General features: G+C 38.8%; 2 protein-coding genes across 10 annotated transcripts in view; one reads left to right on the forward strand and one right to left on the reverse strand.

Annotated features, from left to right (window-relative positions):
- The window catches only part of LOC123394248 (ERO1-like protein beta), a 57,890-nt gene extending 34,380 nt beyond the window's left edge, over positions 1 to 23,510 (reverse strand). The window contains exons 1-6 of one of the 9 annotated variants that reach the window (XR_006608984.1): positions 20,699 to 20,804; positions 18,795 to 18,915; positions 15,278 to 15,397; positions 14,940 to 15,023; positions 2,421 to 2,462; positions 1,232 to 1,314 (exon numbers count right to left, since the gene is read on the reverse strand). The gene's annotated coding sequence lies outside the window, so the exon portion shown is untranslated. Of the gene's footprint in view, positions 1 to 1,231; positions 1,315 to 2,420; positions 2,564 to 14,939; positions 15,024 to 15,277; positions 15,398 to 18,794; positions 18,916 to 20,698; positions 20,805 to 23,387; positions 23,421 to 23,492 lie in introns of those variants that run through there. The other 8 variants (XR_006608987.1, XR_006608985.1, XR_006608988.1 and 5 more) reach the window with 8 other exon arrangements.
- Positions 10,221 to 11,512, forward strand: LOC123394247 (polycomb group RING finger protein 6-like). Its single transcript, XM_045088003.1, has 2 exons — positions 10,221 to 11,183; positions 11,271 to 11,512. The coding sequence occupies exon 1, from the start codon at positions 10,278 to 10,280 to the stop codon at positions 10,839 to 10,841; it is 564 nt and encodes a 187-aa protein (XP_044943938.1). The 5' UTR covers positions 10,221 to 10,277; the 3' UTR covers positions 10,842 to 11,183; positions 11,271 to 11,512.
- Positions 23,511 to 23,801: the final 291 nt, after the last annotated feature.

Genomic DNA, 23,801 nt, shown 5'->3' on the forward strand with positions numbered 1-23,801 from the left:
CATCATAAGGTTCAGCAATCTCACTAGTGCATGCCAAATTTCCTACTGTATGCCAAAAAAATTTACAAGGCACTCAAGGTCACATAATTTGTAGAAGTAAGAAATGTGAATAATTCAAATGTCTATCAGTAGAGGAACAGATAAGTAAAATAAGTAATAGTCATCTGATAAAAACCATTCATCAGCTGAAATAATGAGAAATCTCCCATGTTTTAACATATATCTAGAACGCAATATGTACAGTGTAAAAATAAATTTGATGTTAAATTCAGTATTATTTTATATAAGGAAAAATAAAATCATATGTAAAATAACCATCATTTTATATATATAATAAAAACAAAACCATAGATGGATTCATGATAGTAGTTACCTCTAAGAAGGAAAGAGAACAGAATTGGGAAATAGGGCATAGGGGATTTCAAATTTATCTACATTTCTCTCTTTTTAAAAACATAGTAGAAAAAGTTAATATCTAGTCACTAAATAAATAAATAAATAAATAAAATGAATTTATTTTATTATCTTATTATGTTATATTATCTTCTCTAGTTTTCTATATTAAGATTTTAATAAATAATGACTGATAACTTTATTAAGTCTAACAATTATAGTACACAAATGCCAACCTAAGCAAATAGGAAATTAAAAGATTAGTAATAATCCATTCCCTACTCTCAATTATAGATATGTTCAGTCATTTCATAGTGCATAATCTGAGACCACTCACAAATCATGTTGGCCTTCACAAGCAGGTTTTACTTAGAGAAAATAAGGAAAAGTCAATAGGGAAAAAAAATCTATGAAACTTACTAGTCATGGTAATCAAAACTTTAACTGTTCAGAATGTAACACACAGACTAAATTACTATTTACAAAAGACTTAGAAGTTCAAGTTCCTTTTCCTATAATAACCAGGAAGAATGGATCCATAAGTCCTGTTAGCAGAACAATCTTCTGTATTTTTACATTTTGATAAAGTCACTATTGATGATATATTTTTGAAATTTAAATTTAAAAAATTAAATTTAAAAAATTGATATGTTTTTGAAATCCACTAAGAGGAGGAAGCAAAGCAATCATGAAATTTAGGATGAACAATAACTTCATAAGAATGACTTGAAAAAAAAAAGAGAATGACTTGAAACTTTACTGTTTCATCAAAATCACAAGAAAAACAGAATATTTCTGATATAAATATACTAAATAAGAGAATATTTTTTAAACTTGCCTTAGCGTGCTGTTAATTGCTCCCAGTTTATTAGCTTGCTCACAGTCTTCTAATTCTTTGGTATCGTTTGCCACTTTTGAGTACTAAAAGGAAGTACATAGTAAGTTTAGTAATAACTATTAGCTTTCTCTCTATTTCAAGTTCCACTGGCAATCTGTCAGTGATGACACAGATACATCCTATTATCAAAACCTCTTACATATGTAAGAAATGGAAATCAAAATGAGTCACAAATTCCTACCAACGAAAGAAGACATTAAAAACAATTACCACTGGTATGCTGGTGATCATGTAAAATAAGAAAACCCTCTTGGGAAAGTAATTTGACAATATTTATCTAGAGCTATAAAAATGAATAAACCCTTGAACCAACAGTCTTACAACTTAAACCATATCCAGAGCAACACTAAAAAAAAAAATAATAATAATAAAGTACAACCACTTTAGAAAGTATTTGGTACTATCTCATCATGCTAAGATAGGCATAATCAATGGCCCAGCAACCTTACTTCTAAATATCTACCTAAAGATCTACCTGTCTACTCTTACATGTGTACACAATGAGACAAAGGATGAAAATGCTGATACAACACTGTTCATAACAGCAAAAAACTCCAAACAATTGAAATGCCCATTAGCAGAGGAAGAGCTAACCAATGAGATACTCATACAATGGAGTACTACACAACTATTAAAATTAACAAAGCTACATATATCAACAGAGACAAAATTTCCAAAAGCATAATGAAGAATAAAAAATAACTGAAAAAATATTTTTAAAATAAAAAAAATTTTAATGCCATTTAAAAGTACTATGCCTCAAATACCTTGATAACTGTGTACCCTATACAATATAATCCTGAAGATGACAGGTTGACTAGTTGGAACTCAAGACTAAAAATACATGCATGATAAAACACCTGTTGCACAGGGCATCTGATACTATAGTTATATTATGCTACTATAGTTCTTCTACAGAAGACAGAATTGATGTATCTCAGAAGAATCTATATAATTTAACTGTAAAATATTCAAGTTCTCTGCCTGTGGCAAGAATTAGAAAGGTGAGACTATGGAGCAAAATGTTCCCACTGCCAACTAATTCCAGAACAGTTCTCTTCTATCAAGCAGGAATTGGTAAGTTTCACAATGTAAAGCAAAAAATATTCAAGGAAGAAAAGTGACTCACCTTATTAGAACTCCCAGCTTTAATTCCGACTGGAATTTTGCTCTTAAAAGAATAAGAAAAATTTAGGAAGTTATCTTCATTTTTTCTTGAGATTTCTTCACAAATTAGTAATGCCACTGCTCAAATACAGAGACTATTTTATTCTATGATGAAAAAAATGAACATTCATTCAAACTGTTTTCATACTATCTAATAAAAAACAATTTATGGACTTGTAAATCATAATTTAGCAAACTGATCGACATATACAAAATAACAGTGTCACAATCAGCTAAAATCTTTTTAAAGATTTTATTTATTTATTTGCCAAAGAGAGAGAGAGATCACAAGGAGAGAGGCAGGCAGAGAGAGAGAGAGGGAGAAGAAAGCTCCCCGCTGAGCAGAAAGCCCGATGTGGGGCTCCATCCCCAGACCCTAAATTCATGACCTGATCCGAAGGCAGAGGCTTAACCCACTGAGCCAACCAGGCACCCCCAAATCAGATATAATTTAAAGTGTAATGCAGTATGGAATAGTTCACATAATTTTTAGGTTAAAAAAAAACTGACAAAAATCACTATTCCATAAACTTTCCTACCACAGAAAAAGATGCTTTAAAATTTTTCAAAGTTCTTTGAAAAATTTTATGCTCAATCTTAATTTCTGCTCTAAGCTGACATCTAAAGTGAAGGCAGTTTGGGATTAATACTGACAGAATCAGTTCCTTGGTGCACAGGATTCACCTTGGTTTACCAATCTAGGTAATCAGGGTTTACTAATAGAAAATCCCTATGTCTCCAGCTTTCTTTTCTACAAAGCCAGTAATTAGTTTCAGGCTTTAATAAACAAACCTAGAAATCATTATAACTGGTTCATCAGACACAATTTTAAACAAAATATCGTATCTGAAAGCAGAAAATCACAGGTTGATCCTCTAATCAATCTAGGGGACTGATTTCCAGCATCGGAATCTATGGTATAGCAAAATACCTACTAAAATCTTTTCATGTGTCATGGTAAATTTTAGCTTAGGTAAATTTAAGCAAATATTCAGAATAAATATCTTCCTGCCAGGTGGAAGAATATAAATAATGATTAGAGATATTTCCCTAATCAATAAAAAGATTAATAGATTAAAACATTACTTGTTGCTAGCACTTTATTATTTTAGCATTTTCTAGTACATCTAACAAACAGAAGGCAGAAGAGAGAAGACTATAAAACTTAAGTCAAATCTAATAGCCACGAACCTGAATTTAAAATGTAGAAGGAATACTAACCAAAAGTAACTGCTGGCTACAGTGTGTCCTCTGACTAGTATAGTATAATATGCTAAAATCAAAACCTTTAGCAGCTTTTCTAAAGGTTTGATGCTAAATACAATAACTTGACTTATACAAATCTTAACAATAAACCTTTTAGACATACTGGGGTAGGCATCACAGATGATTGTTACGAATGACACATAACAATCACAGAAGAGAATTATTAGAAGTAATGAAAAATGTAAAACTAATAACTAAATCAAGAATTAAATAAACCAGCTGGTATTGAGGCTGGGAAGATGATGGGGTAGGAGGACCCTAGGCTCACCTTATCCTATGGATACAACTAGAAAACAAAAACTTCTCACAAATAATCTAGAAAACAACCCAAAGACTGGCAGAACAAACTCTGCAACTAAAGGCAGAGAAGAGGCCACATCAAATTGCGTAGGAAGGGTAGAGATATAGTGGGGAACGAAACAGGCTTTGGCCGTCTGCAGTCAAGAACTGGAGGTACAGGGAAGGGTGAGAAACAGACTATCCCACATACATGGGGAAGACCAATCCCCATAACTTTTGGTTTTGAAAGCCAGAGGCTCCAAATTTCAGGAGTTCCTACAACCAGTGGGAGTTGAAGCTTGGATTTTTTAAAAATCAGCACCTCCACTCTGGGAGAGCTGAAAGGCATTAGGAAGCAGAGTTCCTGCCCTTAAAACAGACAGGGGGGGTGGGGGGGGGATAGGACAAACAGCCCAGGTAGCTACAACATAGAAGCAGCAATTTGAAAAACAACTAGGGCATATGGGAGGGAGACTTACTAATCTCAGAGCATGTCTTGAAAGGCAGGGATCACAGGGAGACCCCTCCAGGAACAAAGGAGGCAGGCACCATTTCCCTCACCTCCACATCCCCACTCACAGCATAAACACATAGGCACCTGTGGGAACCAGCACTATGCAAGGCTTTCTAGCTAAATTTGCTACACTGAGCTCCACCCACCCACACCTAGTAAGGTCCCCTTTTCGACACATTTGTGTCAGTTCTGGTTTTGGATCCCTTCCCATGGAAGACCAGTGTAAACATCATCAGTGCAGCTTATTCTGACCCACACGTTTTGTAGGGCCTCAGTGTGGGCAGCTGTGGACCTTGCAGAAGCTCAAGACACAGCCTGTTGTAACTGGTACCCCACCCACACAGCCCTCCATCCATCAGGGCAGGCAACAGATCTCTCACAAACAGACCAGCACACACCTTGTTAAAATGTGCAGCACTCCAGCGGGGGACCAAACACAGCTCACAACAAGCTAAGAGAGCCTCTTAGACAACTGGACTAAAGGAAAAGCTGGCCAGGACACAAGAGCAGAGCATATGCAACACACACAGGAGACAGTCCCTGATGTGCCAGGTCTGGGAGAATAGGGGACAACTCTACCACAGGGCACTACAGGACATCTTGTTCATAAGATTGTGAACTTCAAGAGGAGGACACAGAGCTGATTTTGCTAACACACAGAAACAGACACAGAGAATCAGACAAAATGAGATAAGGAATATGTCCCAAATGAAAGAACAGGACAAAACCACAGCAACAGATCAAAGTGAAATGGATATAAGTAGTATGGCTGATAGAAAATTTTAAGTAATGATCATAAACATACTCACTGGGATTGAGAAAAGAATGGAGAACATGGGGCGCCTGGGTGGCTCAGTGGGTTAAAGCCTCTGCCTTCGGCTCAGGTCATGATCCCAGGGTCCTGGGATCGAGCCCCGCATCGGGCTCTCTGCTCAGTGGGGAGCCTGCTTCCTCCTCTCTCTGACTCCCTCTCTACCTACTTGTAATCTCTGTCTGTCAAATAAATAAATAAAAAAAAAATTAAAAAAAAAAGAATGAAGAACATCAGTGAGACCCTTAACACAGAAATAAAAGGGAACATGTTCATCAGAGATGAAGAACACAATAAATGAAAATAAAAATACACTAAATGGAATAAATAGTAGGTTAGAGGAAACAGGCAAATGAATCAACAACCTGGAAGACAGAGTAAAGGAAAGTAATCAAGCCGAGCATGTGAGAGAAAAAAAAGTTATACAAAATGAGAATAGACTTAGGGAACTCAGTGACTCCATTAAGTGTAATAACATTCAAATTACAGGGATCCTGGAAGAAGTAGAAAAAGAAGAGAACAGAAATTTAATTTGAAGAAATAATAGCTAAAACTTCCTGAATCTGGGGAAGGAAACAGATACTGAGATCCAGGAGGCAGAGATCCCCCAACAAAATCAACCCAAGGTGATCCACACCAAGACACATAGTAGTTAAAATGGCAAAAAGTAGTGATAAAGAAAAAAAAAATTTAAAGCAGCAAGAGAAAAGAAAACCGTTATATACAAGGGGAATCCCCATAGAGCTATCAGCTGATTTTTTTACCAGAAGATTTGTAGGCTAGAAGAGAGTGGCATGATAGATTTCAAGTGCTGAAAAGAAAAATCTGCAGCCAAGGATACTCTATCCAGCAAGCCTATCATTCAGAATAGAAGGAAAGATAATGGGTTTCCCAGACAAACAAAAACTAACGGAGTTTATGACTACTACCCCAACCATACATTAAAGGGGACTCTTTGAATGTAAAGAAAAAACTGTAAGTAAGAGTAGGAAAAGTAGGACACATAAAAGCAGTAAAAATAAGTATATCTGTAAATATCAGTCAAGAGATTCACAAAGGATATAAAATATGACACCATATGTCCAAAATGTTAAGCAGAAAGGAATAAAGAATGGGTTTAAACTTAAATGACCATCAACTTAGCACAGACTGCTATATGCAAACGATGTTATATACAAACCTAATGGTAACCACAAATCAAAAACCAGCAATAACAAATAATATGGAGGACATGGGGAGATGGAGAGGAGACAGGACTTGAGGGAAATTGGAAGGGGAGATGAACCATGAGAGACTATGGACTATGAAAAACAATCGGAGGGTTTTGAAGCGGGGGGAGGTCGGGAGAGTCAGGTGGTGGGCATTATAGAGGGTACATATTGCATGGATCACTGGGTGTGGTGCATAAACAATGAATTCTGTTACACTGAAAGAAATAAAGAAAAAAAAGCCAGCAATAGATATGCAATGGATAAAGAGAAAGGAATCCAAGTATATCACTAAGGAAAGCCAAAACACCACAAAAAGAGCAAGAGAGATCAGAGAATAACTACAAAACAATCACAAAGCAAGTAACAACTTGGTAATAAATTTATATCTACCAATAACTACTTTGAATGTAAATGGTCTAGACACTTCAATCCAAAGATATGGGCTGTCTTTGAATTACACAGAGTGGATAAAAAAACAAGAGCCATCTATAAGGCTGCCTACAAGAGACTCATCTCTGATGTAAAAACAACTGCCGACTGAAAGTAAGAGGATGAAGAAAGATTCGTCATCCAAATGGATGTCAAAAGAAAGCTGGAGTAGTAATACTTAAATCAAACAAAACAGACTTTAAAACAAAGACTGTAACAGGAGATAAAGAAGAACACTATATGATGATGAAGGGGAGACTCCAACAAGAAGATACACAATTATAAATATTTATGCACCCAACATGGGAGCACCCAAACACACAGTTAACAACATTAAAAAAAAAAAAAAAACCTAATCGATAGGAATGCAATAATAATAGGAGACTATAACACCCCTCTTACATCAATGGACAGATTGTCCAAACAGAAAATCAACAAGGAAACAATGGCTCCATTCACTAGATCAGATGGATTTAAAAGATATTTTCAGAGCATTCCATCCTAAGACAGCAGATACATATTCTCCACAAGTGCACACAGAACATTTTCCAGAACAGATCACAGATTAGCCCATAAAATAAGCCTGAACAAATTCAAGAAGATGGAAGTCATACCATGCATCTTTTCTGACCACACCACTATGAAAATGGAAGTCAACCACAGGAAAAAATCTGAAAAGAGCGCAAATTCATCAAGGTTAAATAACATGCTACTAAACAATGAATGAGTCATCCAAGACCTCAAAGAAATAAAAATTACATGGAAACAAATGAAAATGAAAACGCAATGGTCCAAACTCTTGCGGATGGAGCAAAAGCAGTTCTAAGAGGGAAGTTTAGGATCATACCAGCCTACCTCAGAAGTAGGAAATATCTCAAACAACCTAAATTTACATATAAAGGAGCTACAAAAAGAATAACAAAACCCAAAACCAACAGAAGGAAGGAAATAATAAAGATTAGAGCACAAATAAATGATACAGAAAATTTTTTAAAAACAAAATAGAAGAAATCTATGAAATCAGGAGCTAGTTCCTAGAAAAGATAAATAAAACTGATAAACCTCTAGCCAGGCTCATTAAAAAAAAAGGGGGGGGGTATATGAGAGAGGACCCAAACAAAATTGCAAATGAGAGAGAGTAACAATGGACACCACAGAAATACAAGTAACTACAGGAGAGTATTATGAAAAATTACATACTCCAAACCTGGACAACCTAGAGGAAATGGACAAATTCCTAGAAACATATGATCTATCAAAACAGTAACAGGAAGAAAGAACATTTAAACAGACTGATAATCAGCAATGAAATTGAATCAGTAATCAAAAAATTCCCAGCATGGGGCGTCTAGGTGGCTCAGTGGGTTAAAGCCTCTGTCTTCAGCTCAGGTCATGATCCCAGGGTCCTGGGATCAAGCCCAGCATGGGGCTCTCATCTCAGCGGGGAGCCTGCTTCCCTCTCTCTCTCTGCCTGCCTCTGCCTACTTGTGATCTCTTTCTGTCAAATAAATAAACAAAATCTTAAAAAAAAAAAATTCCCAACAAACAAAACTCCAGGACCAGATGGCTTCATAGGCAAAATCTATCAAACATTCCAAGAAAAGTTAATACCTATTCTTCTCAAAATATTTCAAAAAAATGAAGAGGAAGGAAATTTCCAAATTCATTTTCTGAGGCCAGTATCATCCTGATACTGAAGCCAGGTGAAGACCCCATTAAAAAACAGAACTACAGGGGCACCTGGGTGGCTCAGGGGGTTAAACCTCTGCCTTCAGCTCAGGTCATGATCCCCTGGTCCTGGGATTGAGCCCTGCCTTCCACTCTCTGCTCAGCAGGGAGCCAGCTTCTCTGCAACCAACACCGCCCCACTCCCTACTTATGATCTCTGTCAAATGTCAAATAAATACATAAAATCTTTAAAAAAACTACAAAAAATTAAGATTTTTTTTAATTAAAAACAAAACTACAGGCCAATAACTCTGATGAACATAGATGCAAAAATCCTCTACAAAATACTAGCAAACCAAGTCCAACAATCCTTTAAAAAAAAAATCATTCACCCTGATCAACCTTTACTCCCAGGTTGCAAGGGTGGTTCAATATTTATAAATCAATCAGTGTGATACATCATATCAGTAAGAGAAAGGAAAAGAAGCTTCAGATTTCAACAGATACAGAAAAAGCATCCAATAAAATACAGCAACAATAACCCTCAACAAAGTAGGTTTGGAGGAAACATACCTCAACTATAATAAAGGCCTTATAGAGAAAATCCATTATACTCAATGGGGGGAAAACTGAGAGCATTTACCGTGAGGTCAGAAAAAGGACACGGGGGACGCCTGGGTGGCTCAGTTGGTTAAGCAGCTGCCTTCGGCTCAGGTCATGATCCCAGCGTCCTGGGATCGAGTCCCACATCGGGCTCCTTGCTCCGCAGGGAGCCTGCTTCTCCCTCTGACTCTGCCTTCCACTCTGTCTGCCTGTGCTCGCTCTCACTCTCTCTCTCTTACAAATAAATAAATAAAATCTTTAAATAAAAAAAAAAAAAAAAGAAAAAGGACACGGATATCTACTCTAACCATTTTATTCAGCTTAGTACTGGATGTCTTAGCCACAGCCATCAGACAACAAAAAGGAATAAAAGGCAACCAAACTGGTTAAGGAAGAGATCAAAATTTCACTATTTGCGGAGGACATGATATTTTGTGTAGAAAACCCTAAAGACTCCACCAAAAAACTGCTACATCTAAAAATGAATCTAGTAAAGTTTCAGGACATAAAATCAATGTACAAAAATCTGCTGCATTTCGATACAGTAATAAGGAAGCAGTGGAAAGAGAGATTAAGAAAACAATCCCATTTACAACAGTCCCCAAAATAATAAACCAGCTATGAATAAATTTAGCAAAGAGGTGAAAAGACCTGATTGTGAAAACTTAAAATATTGATGAAAGAAGCTGAAGATGACACAAAGAAATGGAAAGACAGTCCATGCTCATGGATTACGAGAACAAATATTGTAAAAATTTCTGTACTACCCAAAGCAAGCTACACATTTAATGCAATCCCTATCAAAATACCAACAGCATTCTTCATAGAACTAGAAAAAAGACATCCTAAACTTTGTATGGAACCACAAAAGACTCTGAAGAGCCAAAGCAATCTTGAAAAAGAAAATCAAAACTGGAGGGAACACTATTGCAGATTTCAAATTATATTATCTGTAGTAATCAAAAAGGTATGGTACTGGGCAGAACTCCCGCGCTATCCAGCCGCCGGGTCTCGTCTTCCCCGGTCTCTGCCCCCGGCATGGAGAGGGTCTCGGTGGCCGCAGGGAGCGCGGGCGTCGACAAGGCCGAGGGAGCTGCAGCCATGCGGCCGCCGCCTGCTGTCTCCCCGCCTGCTCTCACCCCGGCACCCGCAGCGGGTGAGGAGGGCCCGCCGCCTTTGCCCGAGGCGGGGGCTCCAGGCTGCTCGGGCTCCCGGCCCCCAGAGTTGGAGCCCGAGCGCAGCCTGGGCCGCATGAGGGGCCGCTTCGAGGACGAGGACGACGAGTTGGAAGAGGATGAGGAGCTGGAGGAAGAGGAGGAGGAGGAGGAGGAAGAGATGAGCCACTTCTCGCTGAGGCTAGAGGGGGGTCGGCCGGATTCAGAGGACGAGGAGGAGCGCCTGATTAATCTCTCTGAGCTGACACCATACATCTTGTGTTCCATTTGCAAAGGTTACTTAATAGATGCAACTACCATTACAGAATGTCTTCATACGTTTTGTAAAAGCTGCATTGTAAGACATTTTTACTATAGCAACAGATGTCCAAAATGCAACATAGTAGTACATCAGACACAACCTCTTTATAACATAAGGTTGGACTGACAATTACAAGACATAGTGTACAAATTAGTGATCAATCTAGAGGAAAGAGAAAAAAAGCAAATGCATGATTTCTATAAAGAAAGAGGTCTAGAAGTACCTAAACCTGCTGTTCCACAGCCAGTCCCTTCAAGCAAAGGAAGATCTAAGAAAGTCTTAGAATCCGTGTTTCGTATTCCACCTGAACTTGATATGTCTTTATTACTAGAGTTCATTGGTGCTAATGAAGGCACGGGACATTTTAAGCCCTTGGAGAAGAAGTTTGTCCGAGTTTCAGGAGAAGCAACTATTGGGCATGTAGAAAAATTCCTCAGAAGAAAAATGGGTCTTGATCCAGCTTGTCAGGTAGATATCATCTGTGGTGATCACTTGTTGGAGCAGTATCAGACTCTAAGGGAAATTCGACGTGCAATTGGTGATGCAGCTATGCAGGATGGTCTGCTGGTCCTTCATTATGGTCTTGTAGTTTCTCCCTTAAAAATTACTTGAAGATTCTAGCAGCATTAGGAGGAAGGAAACAAAATAAGGAGGCTTCTGCAGGATTGCATTTCACCAAAGATTTCCACAGAACATGTAATTGCGACCACTTTGTGCTGTTGGAGACATAACTTACTTATTTTCAGCACCAAGGTTCATAGCATTTATAAGTACAATTTGGAATGACAGAATGCATCTGTTTTTACTAGAGACTATATATAAAAAAGCATCCATAGCTCAGGGGGAAATTTTCAAAGCATTAAATTTTTAAATTCATTGTGATTTCAAATATTTTGATGTTGATTTTGCTTCCTAATCTTTGAGGTAAATCGGTTACTGTTTTCTTCTTTGTTGAGCCATATTCCTTTCAAGTTGGTGGTTAGGATTCTGCCCTCTGGAATGGTATCGGTTGGATGGATGGACGGTCATCCTTTCGTACTGAAGACTCAAAGCCAGTCTTTGCTGAACTACAGAGTTTACCTCTCAGACAAAGACCAAAACTGTTGACCACTTTTGTATGTTACCATCATATTTTGAACTTGTATCTTTCATTTACCAGCAATACTACTACAGAGATGATATTTACTTCTAAAAGGGATGAATTATCATTCTGTGTGAAGAGACTATCTCCTGCAAGGTTTATTACCATAAGCCTTCAGTGTGCTAGAGACTTCTTTAACAGATCTTACAACAAGTGGTGCCTCTTTGAAACATTATTTTTATTCTTTGAATGTTAACTTGATTAACATTCATTTTATTTGAGTACATAGTTTTGGTTGTCAATACCTTGTAATACCACTGCTTCTGAAAGTAATAAACTTGAGTGAATTTAAAAAAAAAAAAAAAAAAAAAAAAAAAAAAAAAAAAAGGTATGGTACTGGCACAAAAATAGACACTTAGGTCAACAGAACAGCATACAAAGCACAGAAATAAACCCATGATGCTACTGTCAATCTTTGACAAAGGAGGCAAGAATATTTAATGGGAATAAGTCTCTTCAACAAAGGGTAACTGCATGGCTGCATACAGAAGAATGAAATGGGACTTCTTACACTGCACACAAAAACTCAAAATGGATTAGGGACCTAAATGTGAGACCTGACACCATAAAATTCCTAGAACAGAGCACAGGCAGTAATTTCTCTGATGTTGACCATAACAAGATCTTTCTAGGTATGTCTCCTGAGGCAAGTAAAACAAAAGCAAAATAAGCACTTGTGATTACACTAAAATAAAAAACTTCTGCCCAGCAAAGGAAACCACCAATAAAACTAAAAGACAACCTAACTAACTGGTAGAAGATATTTGCAATGACATATCCAACTAAGGATTATTACCCAAATTATATAAAGAATTTATATAGCTCAGGGTGCCTGGGTAGCTCAGTGTGTTAAAGCCTCTGCTTTCAGCTCAGGTCATGATCCCAGGATCGTGGGATCGAGCCCCACATTGGGCTCTCTGCTCGTAGGGAGCCTGCTTCCTCCTCTCTCTCTGCCTGCCTCTTTGCCTACTTGGGATCTCTGCCTGTCAAATAAATAAATAAAATCTTAAAAAAAAAAGAATTTAATACAGCTCAACACCAAAAAATATCCTAAATAATCCAATTAAAAAATGGGCAGAATATATGAACAGACATTTCTCCAAAGACAATATCTAGATGGCCAACAGATACATGAAAAGATGCTCAACATCATGCATCATCAGGGAAATGCAAATCAAAAACAAACTGAACTATCACTTAACATCTGTTAGAATGACTAAACTCAAAAACTCAAGAAACAAGTGCTGGTGAAGATGTAGAGAAAAAGTAACACTCATTTACTGTTGGTGGGAATGCAAACTGGTGCAGTAACTGTGGAAGATAACATACGGGTTCCTTGAAAAATTAAAAACAGAACTACCCTATGATCCAGCAATTATACTACTAGGTATTTACCCAAAGAATACAAAAACACTAATTCAAAGGGATATATACACTCCTATTTTTTTTCTAAAGATCTTATTTATTTGACAGAGAGAGATCACAAGTAGGCAGAGAGGCAGGCAGAGAGAGAGAGAGGAGGAAGCAGGCTCCCCGCCAAGCAGAGAGCCTGATGCAGGACTCAATCTCAGGACCCTAAGATCATGACCTGAGCTGTAGGCAGAGGCTTAACCCACTGAGCCACCTAGGCACCCTACACTCCTATGTTTATAGTAACATTATTTACAATAGACAACCCATGGAAACAGCCCAAGTGTCGATCAATAGATGAACAGATAAAGAAGATGTGGTGTATACACATACAATGGAATATTACTCAGCCATAAAAAAGAATGAAGTCCTGCCATTTGCAAAACATGGATGGATTTAGAGAGTATAATGCTTAGGAAAATAAGCCAGTTAGAGAATAAGAATTACCACACTATTTCACTCACCCATGGAATTTAAGAAGCAAAACAAACACAAGAAACAAAAAAAAAGACAAACCAAAACAAGAAACTCTTAACTCTATAGAGAACAAAGAGATGGATACCAGAGAGGATATAAGGAGGGGGCAATGGCTGAAACTGGGGAAGTGAATTGAGAGTGCACTTATCTTGATCAGCACTGAATAGTATATGGAACTACTGAAGCACCATTTTGTACACATGAAGTGAATGTACACTATAAAAAACACTTTTTTTTTTTAGCTATATAGCACATTAGTAAGTCATTCAGCAATATATGACTAAGGTCTATAGATTAGACATTTGTATTATAAAAATGTTAATTTCCTGATTTTGTTAGTTACATTGTAGTTACATAAGAGAATAATCTTGTTTTTAAGGAAACACAAGTAATTAGCAGTATTGTATCCCCTTGTTGGTAATTTACACCCAAATAGTTCAGAAAATAATACATACAAAGAGTAATAAAGCAAACGTGATAAAAATTCAGAGAATCTGAATAAAAATAAATGAGGACTGTTGGTATTATTCTCCCAATTTTTCTGTAGGTATGAAAAGGACATTGGTTAAGGTTTTTTCCCCATTTTTAAGGATAACAAACTAGATTAATTGGTTAGGTAAGAAAAGTAAAAAGTGAAATGAAAACACAGCTTATAATGAACTATTGTTTAAGAAGAATTAACTATGGTATATGTCTAAAACAAAAGTCTAAAATATAAGTATAGATGCTTTTTTTTTAATGTAACAAAGCCACCAAGTGAAGACCTCATACCAAGCCTGAAATTCCTCTGCTTTACAAAGAACTCTAATTCCCACTCTAAATGTAAAAGTTAAGGTCCACTAACATCACTTTTCTTATGAAATAAAAAGCATATTCAACAAAGCATGAAATAAGAGTTAGCCAATTGTAGATCCAGTCCTAGAACAGGCTTCCCAGGCTTCCACCTGGCTTAGAACCATACTATACTTCCACAACCAATCAATACTACTGGGTACAAGAGCTTCTTCAAACCCATTTTGGTGACAAGTATAAAATAAACCTTCAAGAATGTGGTTAAAAAGAGAGAGGTGACAGCATATGAATTTGAGGACAAGTCTAAATCCATTAATAGTGGCCTAAAATATAAATTCATGCTTATCTAAGAGCCCAAGAGGAAGCAATGTTTTCCTTACTATTATTTTTTAAATTTATTTTACCTCTGGACAGGGCTCCACATGGCAGTCTTTTATTGAACAATGGCCATCTTCTGCCCAGAAAGGACATGGTCGCTTCAGATTGACCTTGAGAGAAAGATTGGATAAACGTTAGCACACATATGGCACAGTTCTTCAACACTCTCTAGGTGTCCCTGTGCTGCACACCACTGATGTGGTGGTGGGAAGAAGAAAAAGTCCTACCCTGTGGCATCTATAGGGTTCAAAATTTGAAACTGCAGTTTTTCAGACACCCAGTTGTAATATTAATTAAAAAAAAATAACTGTTATTAGTCCTCTGACACTTCAAAAAAGAAATAAAGTCCAAGTACACTGCTCACCTGCAGACCCTGGGCAGCATTTTACTCTGATGTCTGTCAGCACCTTACCCATTAGGGTTCTCCAGAGCGCCCACTCGCTTCAGTGTGCACTGAGCACCCACTGTCTGCACTGTGTAGGGTCTAGGGCAAAGAAGATATATAAAAAAGTACTTCACCCACCTGGAGTCTACTGGAGGGAATAGAAATTATAAATGCCTGTTTAATTACAAATTGTAGTAAGTGCTACAAAGAACATCCAGAGTTTCTTCATGGAAAATAATGGGGTTGGCGGACAGTGACCTTCTTGACTGCTCAGTGTAACTGGGGATTTTGTTTGTTATATCTTATTGTTTACATTTAGGAAGATATGGGATTTTGTATATTAAGTTTATAGCCTGCTATCTTAATGCATTTTTTTATCATTTTTGTTCATTATTTAAGTTTTCTAGTATTATTTTGTCATTTATAAATGGAGATAGTTTTACTTATTCTTCAAAAATGTTTATGCCTCTAGTTGCTCTCTCTTGTTTGGTATGCTAATTAATATCTCCAGCAGTAAAGAACAGTGGGTACCCTGGGTCCCTCACCTAAGTGAGAATTCCTCAACTATTTCCCAACAAGCAAGATGGTGGCAATGCTAATGTTAGGATTAAAATGATCATGTTAAGGAAGTATCCATCATTCCTATTAAATTTTTTTAAAAATCAGGGATGTGTGTTGAACTGTATTGAGGACCTAAAAGCCTTGTTCCTGCATTCTTAGAATAAGATTAACTTGGTCAGGATATATTTTTTTCTGTAATATGCTCAAAAACTCCACATCATCTTCGATTTCACTTCTACTCTCACAGCATACATTCACCCCATCAGGTAAGTCTGTTGGTGTTACCTCTTATGTACGATCTTCGTTTGCTTACTTTTCACCTCTTCCAACTCTACTGCCCTATTCCAACTCCACTTTCCATCTGGTCTCATGCAAAAACCTATATGGTTTCTCTATTTCCTATTGCACACCCTGAGAGTCTGTTTTGTACAAATCTCCCCAAAAGCTCATTACACTTACACTAAAATTCAACATCCTTACATAAGATTTTCTCATCTGGCTCTTACTTTCCAACTCTCCATATCTCACTCACCTTGCTCCAGCCAGGCTGAACTTATTCCTCAAACACGCTCAACCTTTATGCCTGCACTCAAGATGTTTATACCTGTAGCTCTACTCTCCTTCCCTGGAATGTTCTCTCTCCACATCTTGTCACGGCTTTCACATTATGTAGGTCTTTACTCAAATGCCACAGCACAGATACCTTCCTTTCCTGATCATCTTCTTTAAAAGTAAAGCTACCTAACTTCTCCCACCCCATTAATTTATTCTGTCTCCTACTTTATTCTTCTCCATAGCATTAACCTTAGTAAGCATATGACATTAAATTTCACTGTTTATTGTTTGCCCTCCTAATCTGGATAAAGCTTCATGAAGTCAGAGTCTTTGTGTTATTCACTATTGTATCCACAGCACTTAGAATAGCACCTACCTGCCTGGGTGGCTCAGTCAGCTGAGCATCTGCCTTCAGCTTAGGTCATGATCCCAGGGTCCTGGGATCAAGCTCTGTGTCAGGCTCCCTGCTCAGCAGGGAACCTGCTTCTCCCTCTCTGCCTGCCACTTCCCCTGCTTGTGCTCTCTTTATCTCTGACATGCAAACAAAATCTTTAAAAAATAATAATAATAAAAATAGGAAAACTCTTTAAAAAAGAGTGCCTATTGGGCGCCTGGGTGGTTCAGTTGGTTGAATAACTGCCTTCGGCTCAGGTCATGGTCCTAGAGTCCCGGGATCGAGTCCCACATCAGGCTCCCAGCTCCATGGGGAGTCTGCTTCTCCCTCTACCTTCTCGCCTCTCACGTTCTCTCTCACTGTCTCTCTCTCAAATAAATAAATAAAATCTTAAAAAAAAAAAAAAGAACACCTACTGCTAAGTTGTTATTCAATAAATATTTGGTGAATAAAGAAATGGGATAGATAGTATAAGAAACTGTAAATACCAACTCAGCAGCCAACTGAGCAGTTGACAGGGGTAGACTGGCTTCCACCTAGATATCCTTGCTCAATCATAAGTATGTTTGCACATGTTTAAAATTAACCTATTCTCTTTGCTTTCTTTTTCTGCCACTAGTGTATGAAAAGTATACTGACGGTGGTTAAATGTCCTTTTTGTTTAATTTGTAGGTTGGCAGAACTAGAGAAAGGAATAATCATCATCAGAATATCCTTGACTTGGAGACAAATGCATTAACTAGATCACTGCATTACCCTCCCTTGGGAAGTAAGTGGATATTTCCAGTACATATGGAATAATTTCATCACACTGATTAGAATGTTTTCTTAGAACACTGTTATGTTTGCCTATCCAACATCCATTTTTCCTCCTCCTGTAAACCCTAACATTCTGTTGAGAAACAATCACTCCCCCTTATATTTATGTAAATAGGATTGTTAACCAAAGTGTCTTTCCCTCTTTTGGTCAATTAGAAACCTATGTAAGTGTTTTTCCAGAAATTAGGGAGGAATTTCTTCCAGAAATTTGATATAGAGTGTTGCAAAAACAAGGGAAATGGCTATTGCATTTCTTGCTAGGCACACGACATAATAAAATTTTTTGTCACCTTCAAAAAAAAAAAAGGACAATGACTAATGGTGCCAAAATTTTGGTGGTGGTGACATAAAAATAATGGCTATTAGTTCCTGCTCTAATTTCTTTTTTTATCCTCAGAAATATTTAAAGACTAAGATAGCTATATAGAATCAGGATAAAAAAGAAAATCATGCTCAATTTTCAAAATAAACTAAAAATGAGTATCAAAGAAATTATAAACCCAATCGAATACTGAGAGCAAGAGCAAAACAAAGCATAACAGCAGCTTTTAAAATACTGTTCTTCGATTTAAAATACTGCTTTTGAATATTGCTTATTGTTGCTACCTTTAAACTAGCAATGGTTATTCTGTAAAGGTCTAGAGCAGAGCGCTCAATTTAAGAATCAGTTCCTCAGTATTACTACAAAGGCTGTTCTGCTTGTGCCCTCAGCCTGGTTCAGCAGCCCTTCCAGTGAGCTCCCCAGGAACCATGTGCTGCTGTGGTACTTACACTGAGAAAAGCACTAACACACAGAACAGGGCCCAGCAGCACAACACAGAGCCTGGGAGGGGTCTAGATGGTGGAGCATAAATTACAGTGAAAGCTGACAGATAAGTAAGTCTGTGGCACTTTCAGCTTCTGTGGAAGTAGTCTCTGTCCCAAAACTGAAAGATGAGGGATTTCCCAAACACAGGAAGAGGGTTCAGGTTTTCAGTGTTCAAAAAGACAATCAGGTTTTACTACATACTTAATATATTCCAGTGATTTAAAAAAAAAAAAAAAAAAAAAAACACACAGAGTGTTCTGAGAAGTCAAAATGGGTTTTCAAAAGGGTCATAAAAGTCACATCTGTAGAGAGCTATGTAAATATTTTGCTCCTAAAGGAATCAAAAATTATAACTCTACCTTGTAATAAAGGAAGTAGTCTCACTCTTGCAATTTTTTTTATTTTGGGGAAGATTTTGAAGGTGTTAAAGTTATCAATGCTATCGATGTCACACAGGCAATCATCCAGGACTCCGGTTACCTGGGGGTGGGGAATATATACATATAAAATTTAAAATATGTAAATATAGATATTTCAACCTTAGCAAATCTGTACTATTGTATAAAAAGATAGTTTATTCATTTGAGGTAACTAGTCTTTGTTAAGATACGTAACATTAAAGGGGTGCCTTGGTGGCTCAGTTGGTTAAGTCGATTAAGTTGTTTTAAGTCGGTTAAGCCTCTGCCTTCAGCTCTAGTAGAGATCCTAAGGTCCTGGGATCAAGAGCCCTGCTCAATAGGGAGCCTGTTTTTTCCCTCTCCCTCTGCCACTTGCCCATTCATTCCTTTCCTCTCTCAAATAAAGTCCTTTAAAAAAAGATACATAACATTAAAACAATCATTTACTTTTTATATGGCCAATTAGGTAAAGAACAACAGAAGGATTGAATAGATATACCTATTCTGAAGAACTAAGCATTAGTGGCTAGAGAAATATATTGAATGTTCCTCCCTTCCCCAAACATACATAAAATACAAATGTAGTAGGAATGCTAAAGCATTTCTTCCAAGACTAACCTAAAAGTCACAGACTATAATAATACTGCTGTAGTAACCCCATCTTATTTTTCTACTGCCATTTATGGAACACTTATGTGATAGGCACAGTGCTAAGAACATTACATGTTATCTCATTTATTCTTTAAATATTCTATGAAATAGTTATTATTATCCTCATTTTACACATAAGAAAATTAAGTCTTAGCATAGTTAAAATAATTTTTCCAAAGTAAAAATGAGACTTAGTCCCAAATAATCACACTTAAAAATACATGCTTTATCTACTACTCAAAGTATACATTAACAGAACAGAAAATGATATTTACAAAATGAGTTCAGAATCCAAAATTTCCATAAAACATTCTTCAGCTAAATTTAAAAATGGGACTCACGGACATCCACATATCAGATGAATCTTCAGGGAATCAGGTTGAGTGAAAAAAAGCCAACCTCAAAATGTTACTTATTATGTGATTTCATTTATACAACATTTTTTTTAAGATTTTATTTATTTGACAGAGATAACAAGTAGGCAGAGAGGCAGAGAGAAAGAGAGAGAGAGGAGGAAGCAGGCTCCTCGCTGAGCAGGAGGAGGACCCTGCTACCAGGACCCCCGATACCAGGACCCTGAGATCATGACCTGAACCAAAGGCAGAGGCTTAACCCACTGAGCCACCGAGGCACCCCTACAACATTTTTCAAATGGAGAAAAGTTTGTTGGTTACCAGGGCTTAAGGACTGGAGTAGGGAGAGGAACTGGAGTCAGGGAGAAGGGTAGAAAGGAGGGAGAGTGGTTATAAAAGGGCAAGAAGAGAGGTGCCTGAGTGGCTCAGTCAGTTGAGCTTTTGACTCTTGGTTTCAGCTCAGGTCACAATCTCAGGGTCATGAGACTGAGACTCGCAATGGGCACATGCTCAGTGGGCAGTCTGCTTGAGATTCTCTCTCTCCCTCCTCTGCCCCTCTCCAATCCCTCTCTAAAAAAAATTAAATCATTTTTAAAAGGGCAAGAGGAAGGATCCTTGTGGTAATGAAATCGTTCGGCATCTTGACTACGGTGGTGCACACATAAAAGTGGACAGAAAATGTACAGATGCAAGGGAGACTAGGAGGGATCTGAGTAAGATCAGCGGGTGCATCAGTGTCAATGTCCTGGTGATAATACCGCACTGTATGTTTGCCAAATGGTACCAGTGCGTTAAACTAGATATAGTGTAGGTGGCATTTCTTTGTATTATTTCTTACAACTGCATGGAACCTGCACTTACCTCGATTAAAATTTTTATAAAAAGGCGGGGGGGTACCCAGGTGGTTAAAGATCATTTGTATGATCCATTGGAGGAATCTATGCACAGATGATCAGAAAATGGAAACCAGAAAATTCCCAGTTTTGTTTCTTTCTCATGTTTTTCCCTCTGGAAATGCAAATGTGTCCCCAAACTCCCTACAACACAAAGAGTCAGAGGTATATTATCTTTAAAGAGCAAAGGATCATTCACAACAATTTTGGCTCTAGAATTCCAGATGCTTTACTATCCTAGTTACTAAGATCCTGTCACTAACTATTGAATTTTATTCCATTTCTCTAGCTTACTATTTGTAAAACTTCAAATTCTAAGTAATTGTGGAGAGTGGGGGGGTAGAAATACCAACTGACAACTTTCTAGGTTTTAAAAATACTTTATCCAGTGACTGCTCTTTCTTACAAATATTTCAAGGAGAGTAAGTGATGAACTGTGGGGAAAAACTGCTGTCTATAGGTAAAGCTAAGGTTTAAAAACTCACTATTGGCTTTAACAAGAAAGACACTACAGACCTTGCCAAGAGAAGTTTCGGAGGAGCTGGAGTGGGTTGAAGAGAGAACCAGCATGGAAGGAGTAAGGATAATTCCTTTGATGAGTTTTTTTTTTTATAGAGAACAGAAAAATGGAGCAGAGCCAGGAGAGTTGGGCAGGTTGAGAGGGAACTGTAAACTAGAATTAACACCATGTTTTAGAATGCCAGTAACAGTCCATCAGAGAAGGAAAAACTAATGATCCAGGAGAGAAAGGGAAGAGTTGTTGAGCCATGTGCTTGAAAGAGGGAATGGGACCTAATGCAGACGAGGCAGGGATTGACCTTTGATAAGAGTTCACAGTTCAAAAAAAAAAAAAAAGTTTACAGTTCATCTATGATATTCCATTGGAAGTCATGACGTGTGGATTCAAAAGCTAATAGGTAAACATGTAAGGATTATGCTGATTACTCCAATTTTGTTAGTGAAATACAAAGATAAGAAAAGGGTAAGTGTTGGAGGATTAAGTAGAAAAAGACATAACATGGTAGCATGATTCAGTAATCCTTTCTTCTGCTGGATATAATCAGCTATCTAATCCACCCATTGAGTTTTTAATTTCAGCTCTAGAAACTGCAGGTCTTTTTCCATAGTCTATATTTCTAATACCTAATTCATGGTGCCTAGTGTTTGGTGATTTTGCCTATTAGCTGCTTATTCTCCTTGACACTGTATCTTCAAGAATTTTTTACAGCCTGGGTTGAAAATAAATTCTTCCAGAGGAAATGAATATTTGCTTTTACCAGTAAACTAGCCCCACTTCTGGGAGACAGATCCAATAAAACGAGATAATATATACTGAAACACATTGGAGATTAAATACTACCTATAATACGCTCCAATACTGTATTAGAAAATACCACTGGAAACAAAAGCCAAATGTATCCACTTTTGAGGACTGTTTCACAAAACGTTCCTTTGAATATGCACAAATACTTAATTTTTGAACTATATGTATTCATTTGGACATGATAAAATGATACGTATTCATTGGATATAATAAAAGTAAACGTGCAACTATAAAACAGTAACACATGTAATTAGTAGATGACAAAAACCTGAAGTGAAGTTTCCAGATTGATGACAAAGTATACAATTCACATAGGCTATAGAAAGAAAAAAAAAGAGGAAAGACTCCTTTAAGAAAAATATCTAAATGTATGCCCCAAAACTATCACCGCTAGAAGATAATTTTGCTAAAGACAATTTGGAAAATTTACTTTTTAGAAGATTTCCAATTTCCATTAGTTCAGTGTTTTCTAAGCGGGGCTCACAAGGTAGTTCAGAGGATAACTGCATTGCAGTTACTTACAAACAAGGCCTGTTTTAAATTGCTGATCGCTGGGTCCCATCCAGAGCCACTAAATCAGCAACAGGTGGCAACGGGGCCAGAGAATCTGCATTTTTAGCACGCTCACCAATAACGCAACCGGAAGTCTGCCCCTTAGATTTTTACCAAATCATTCATTTAAAAAATACCCACACAAATATAATGCTCGTGCTTTCTGGGATTGTGTGCACACACCATAACGCCAGGAGGAAAGTGTGTGAACAAAGTCCGAAAAGCATGTTTTACAAGGTTGCACGCACGGCTTCAGCCATCCTCAGCCGGGAGCACCAAACCGCTTCAAATGCGCATCTCCGCTCGCCGTCGAGCCACCAAGACACCTGCCCTCCCAGCGGCTCCGCCGCCTCGCAGCAGGGGCAACCGGGCACAGCCACACCTGCTGCTGCAGGAAAGCAGCGAACGGGGCTCTCGGGGCAAAGGCTCTGGCTTTCCACAGTGGGGTGGTTGGCCCCTCGACCTCCAGCGCACTCTGTCCTGCACACTCACACTCAAGGAAAAAGCGGAAAGCTGGAGAAAGCATCCGGGAACCCGCTCACCGACGCCCTTCATCATAACGCATCCTCCAAGAGGAGGTCGCCTCCCCGCACTCACGGCGCGCATTCTCGCAGGCGCCCCCGGGACGGCGGCGGTGATCGGGTCACGCCACCCCGCCCGCGCGGTCCCCAAGCCCCATGCGGTCTGCCTGGCCCTGCCCTCACCCCCGGGCGGCCCGCTCGCCGCCAGCGCCCGCGTCCGGCCCCGCGTCCGCCCCCACCCCCGCCGGCCCTCGGCTCACCTGGGCCTCGACGACTCGAGGGAGGAAGCTCAGGGTGACCAGCACTGCACTGCGGGGCCGCCCCCCTCCCCGTCGCCGGCCTGCCGGGGCCCCTGCTCATGCGACCTCTTCCCACAGCGCGACGGCCGCGCCCCTCGGGGCCGGGGACGGCCGGGCGGCCCGGGCGACGACCCCAAGGGACGGCTCCCGGCGGCTGGAGGCTCCAGGGTCAGAGGTCACCCGGGGACACCCTCCCCGGCTCCCGGCAGAGGCGAGTGAGGGCCGGAGGCCGGGCGCCCCCACCATCCCCAGACTGCCCCGCCCCGGCTTCCCCTTCGCCCCGGCCACGCCCCCCTCCGAGCGCAGGGCCTTGTGGGAGTTGTGGTCCCCTCCTGCTGGGGGGCGGGGCCGGCGGAGGAACCCGGGAGCAGCGGC

This window comes from Mustela putorius, unplaced genomic scaffold (genome assembly GCF_011764305.1).
Source record: "Mustela putorius furo isolate JIRA1106 unplaced genomic scaffold, ASM1176430v1.1 tig00002084_pilon_pilon_pilon, whole genome shotgun sequence".
Classification (NCBI taxonomy): Eukaryota; Metazoa; Chordata; class Mammalia; order Carnivora; family Mustelidae; genus Mustela; species Mustela putorius.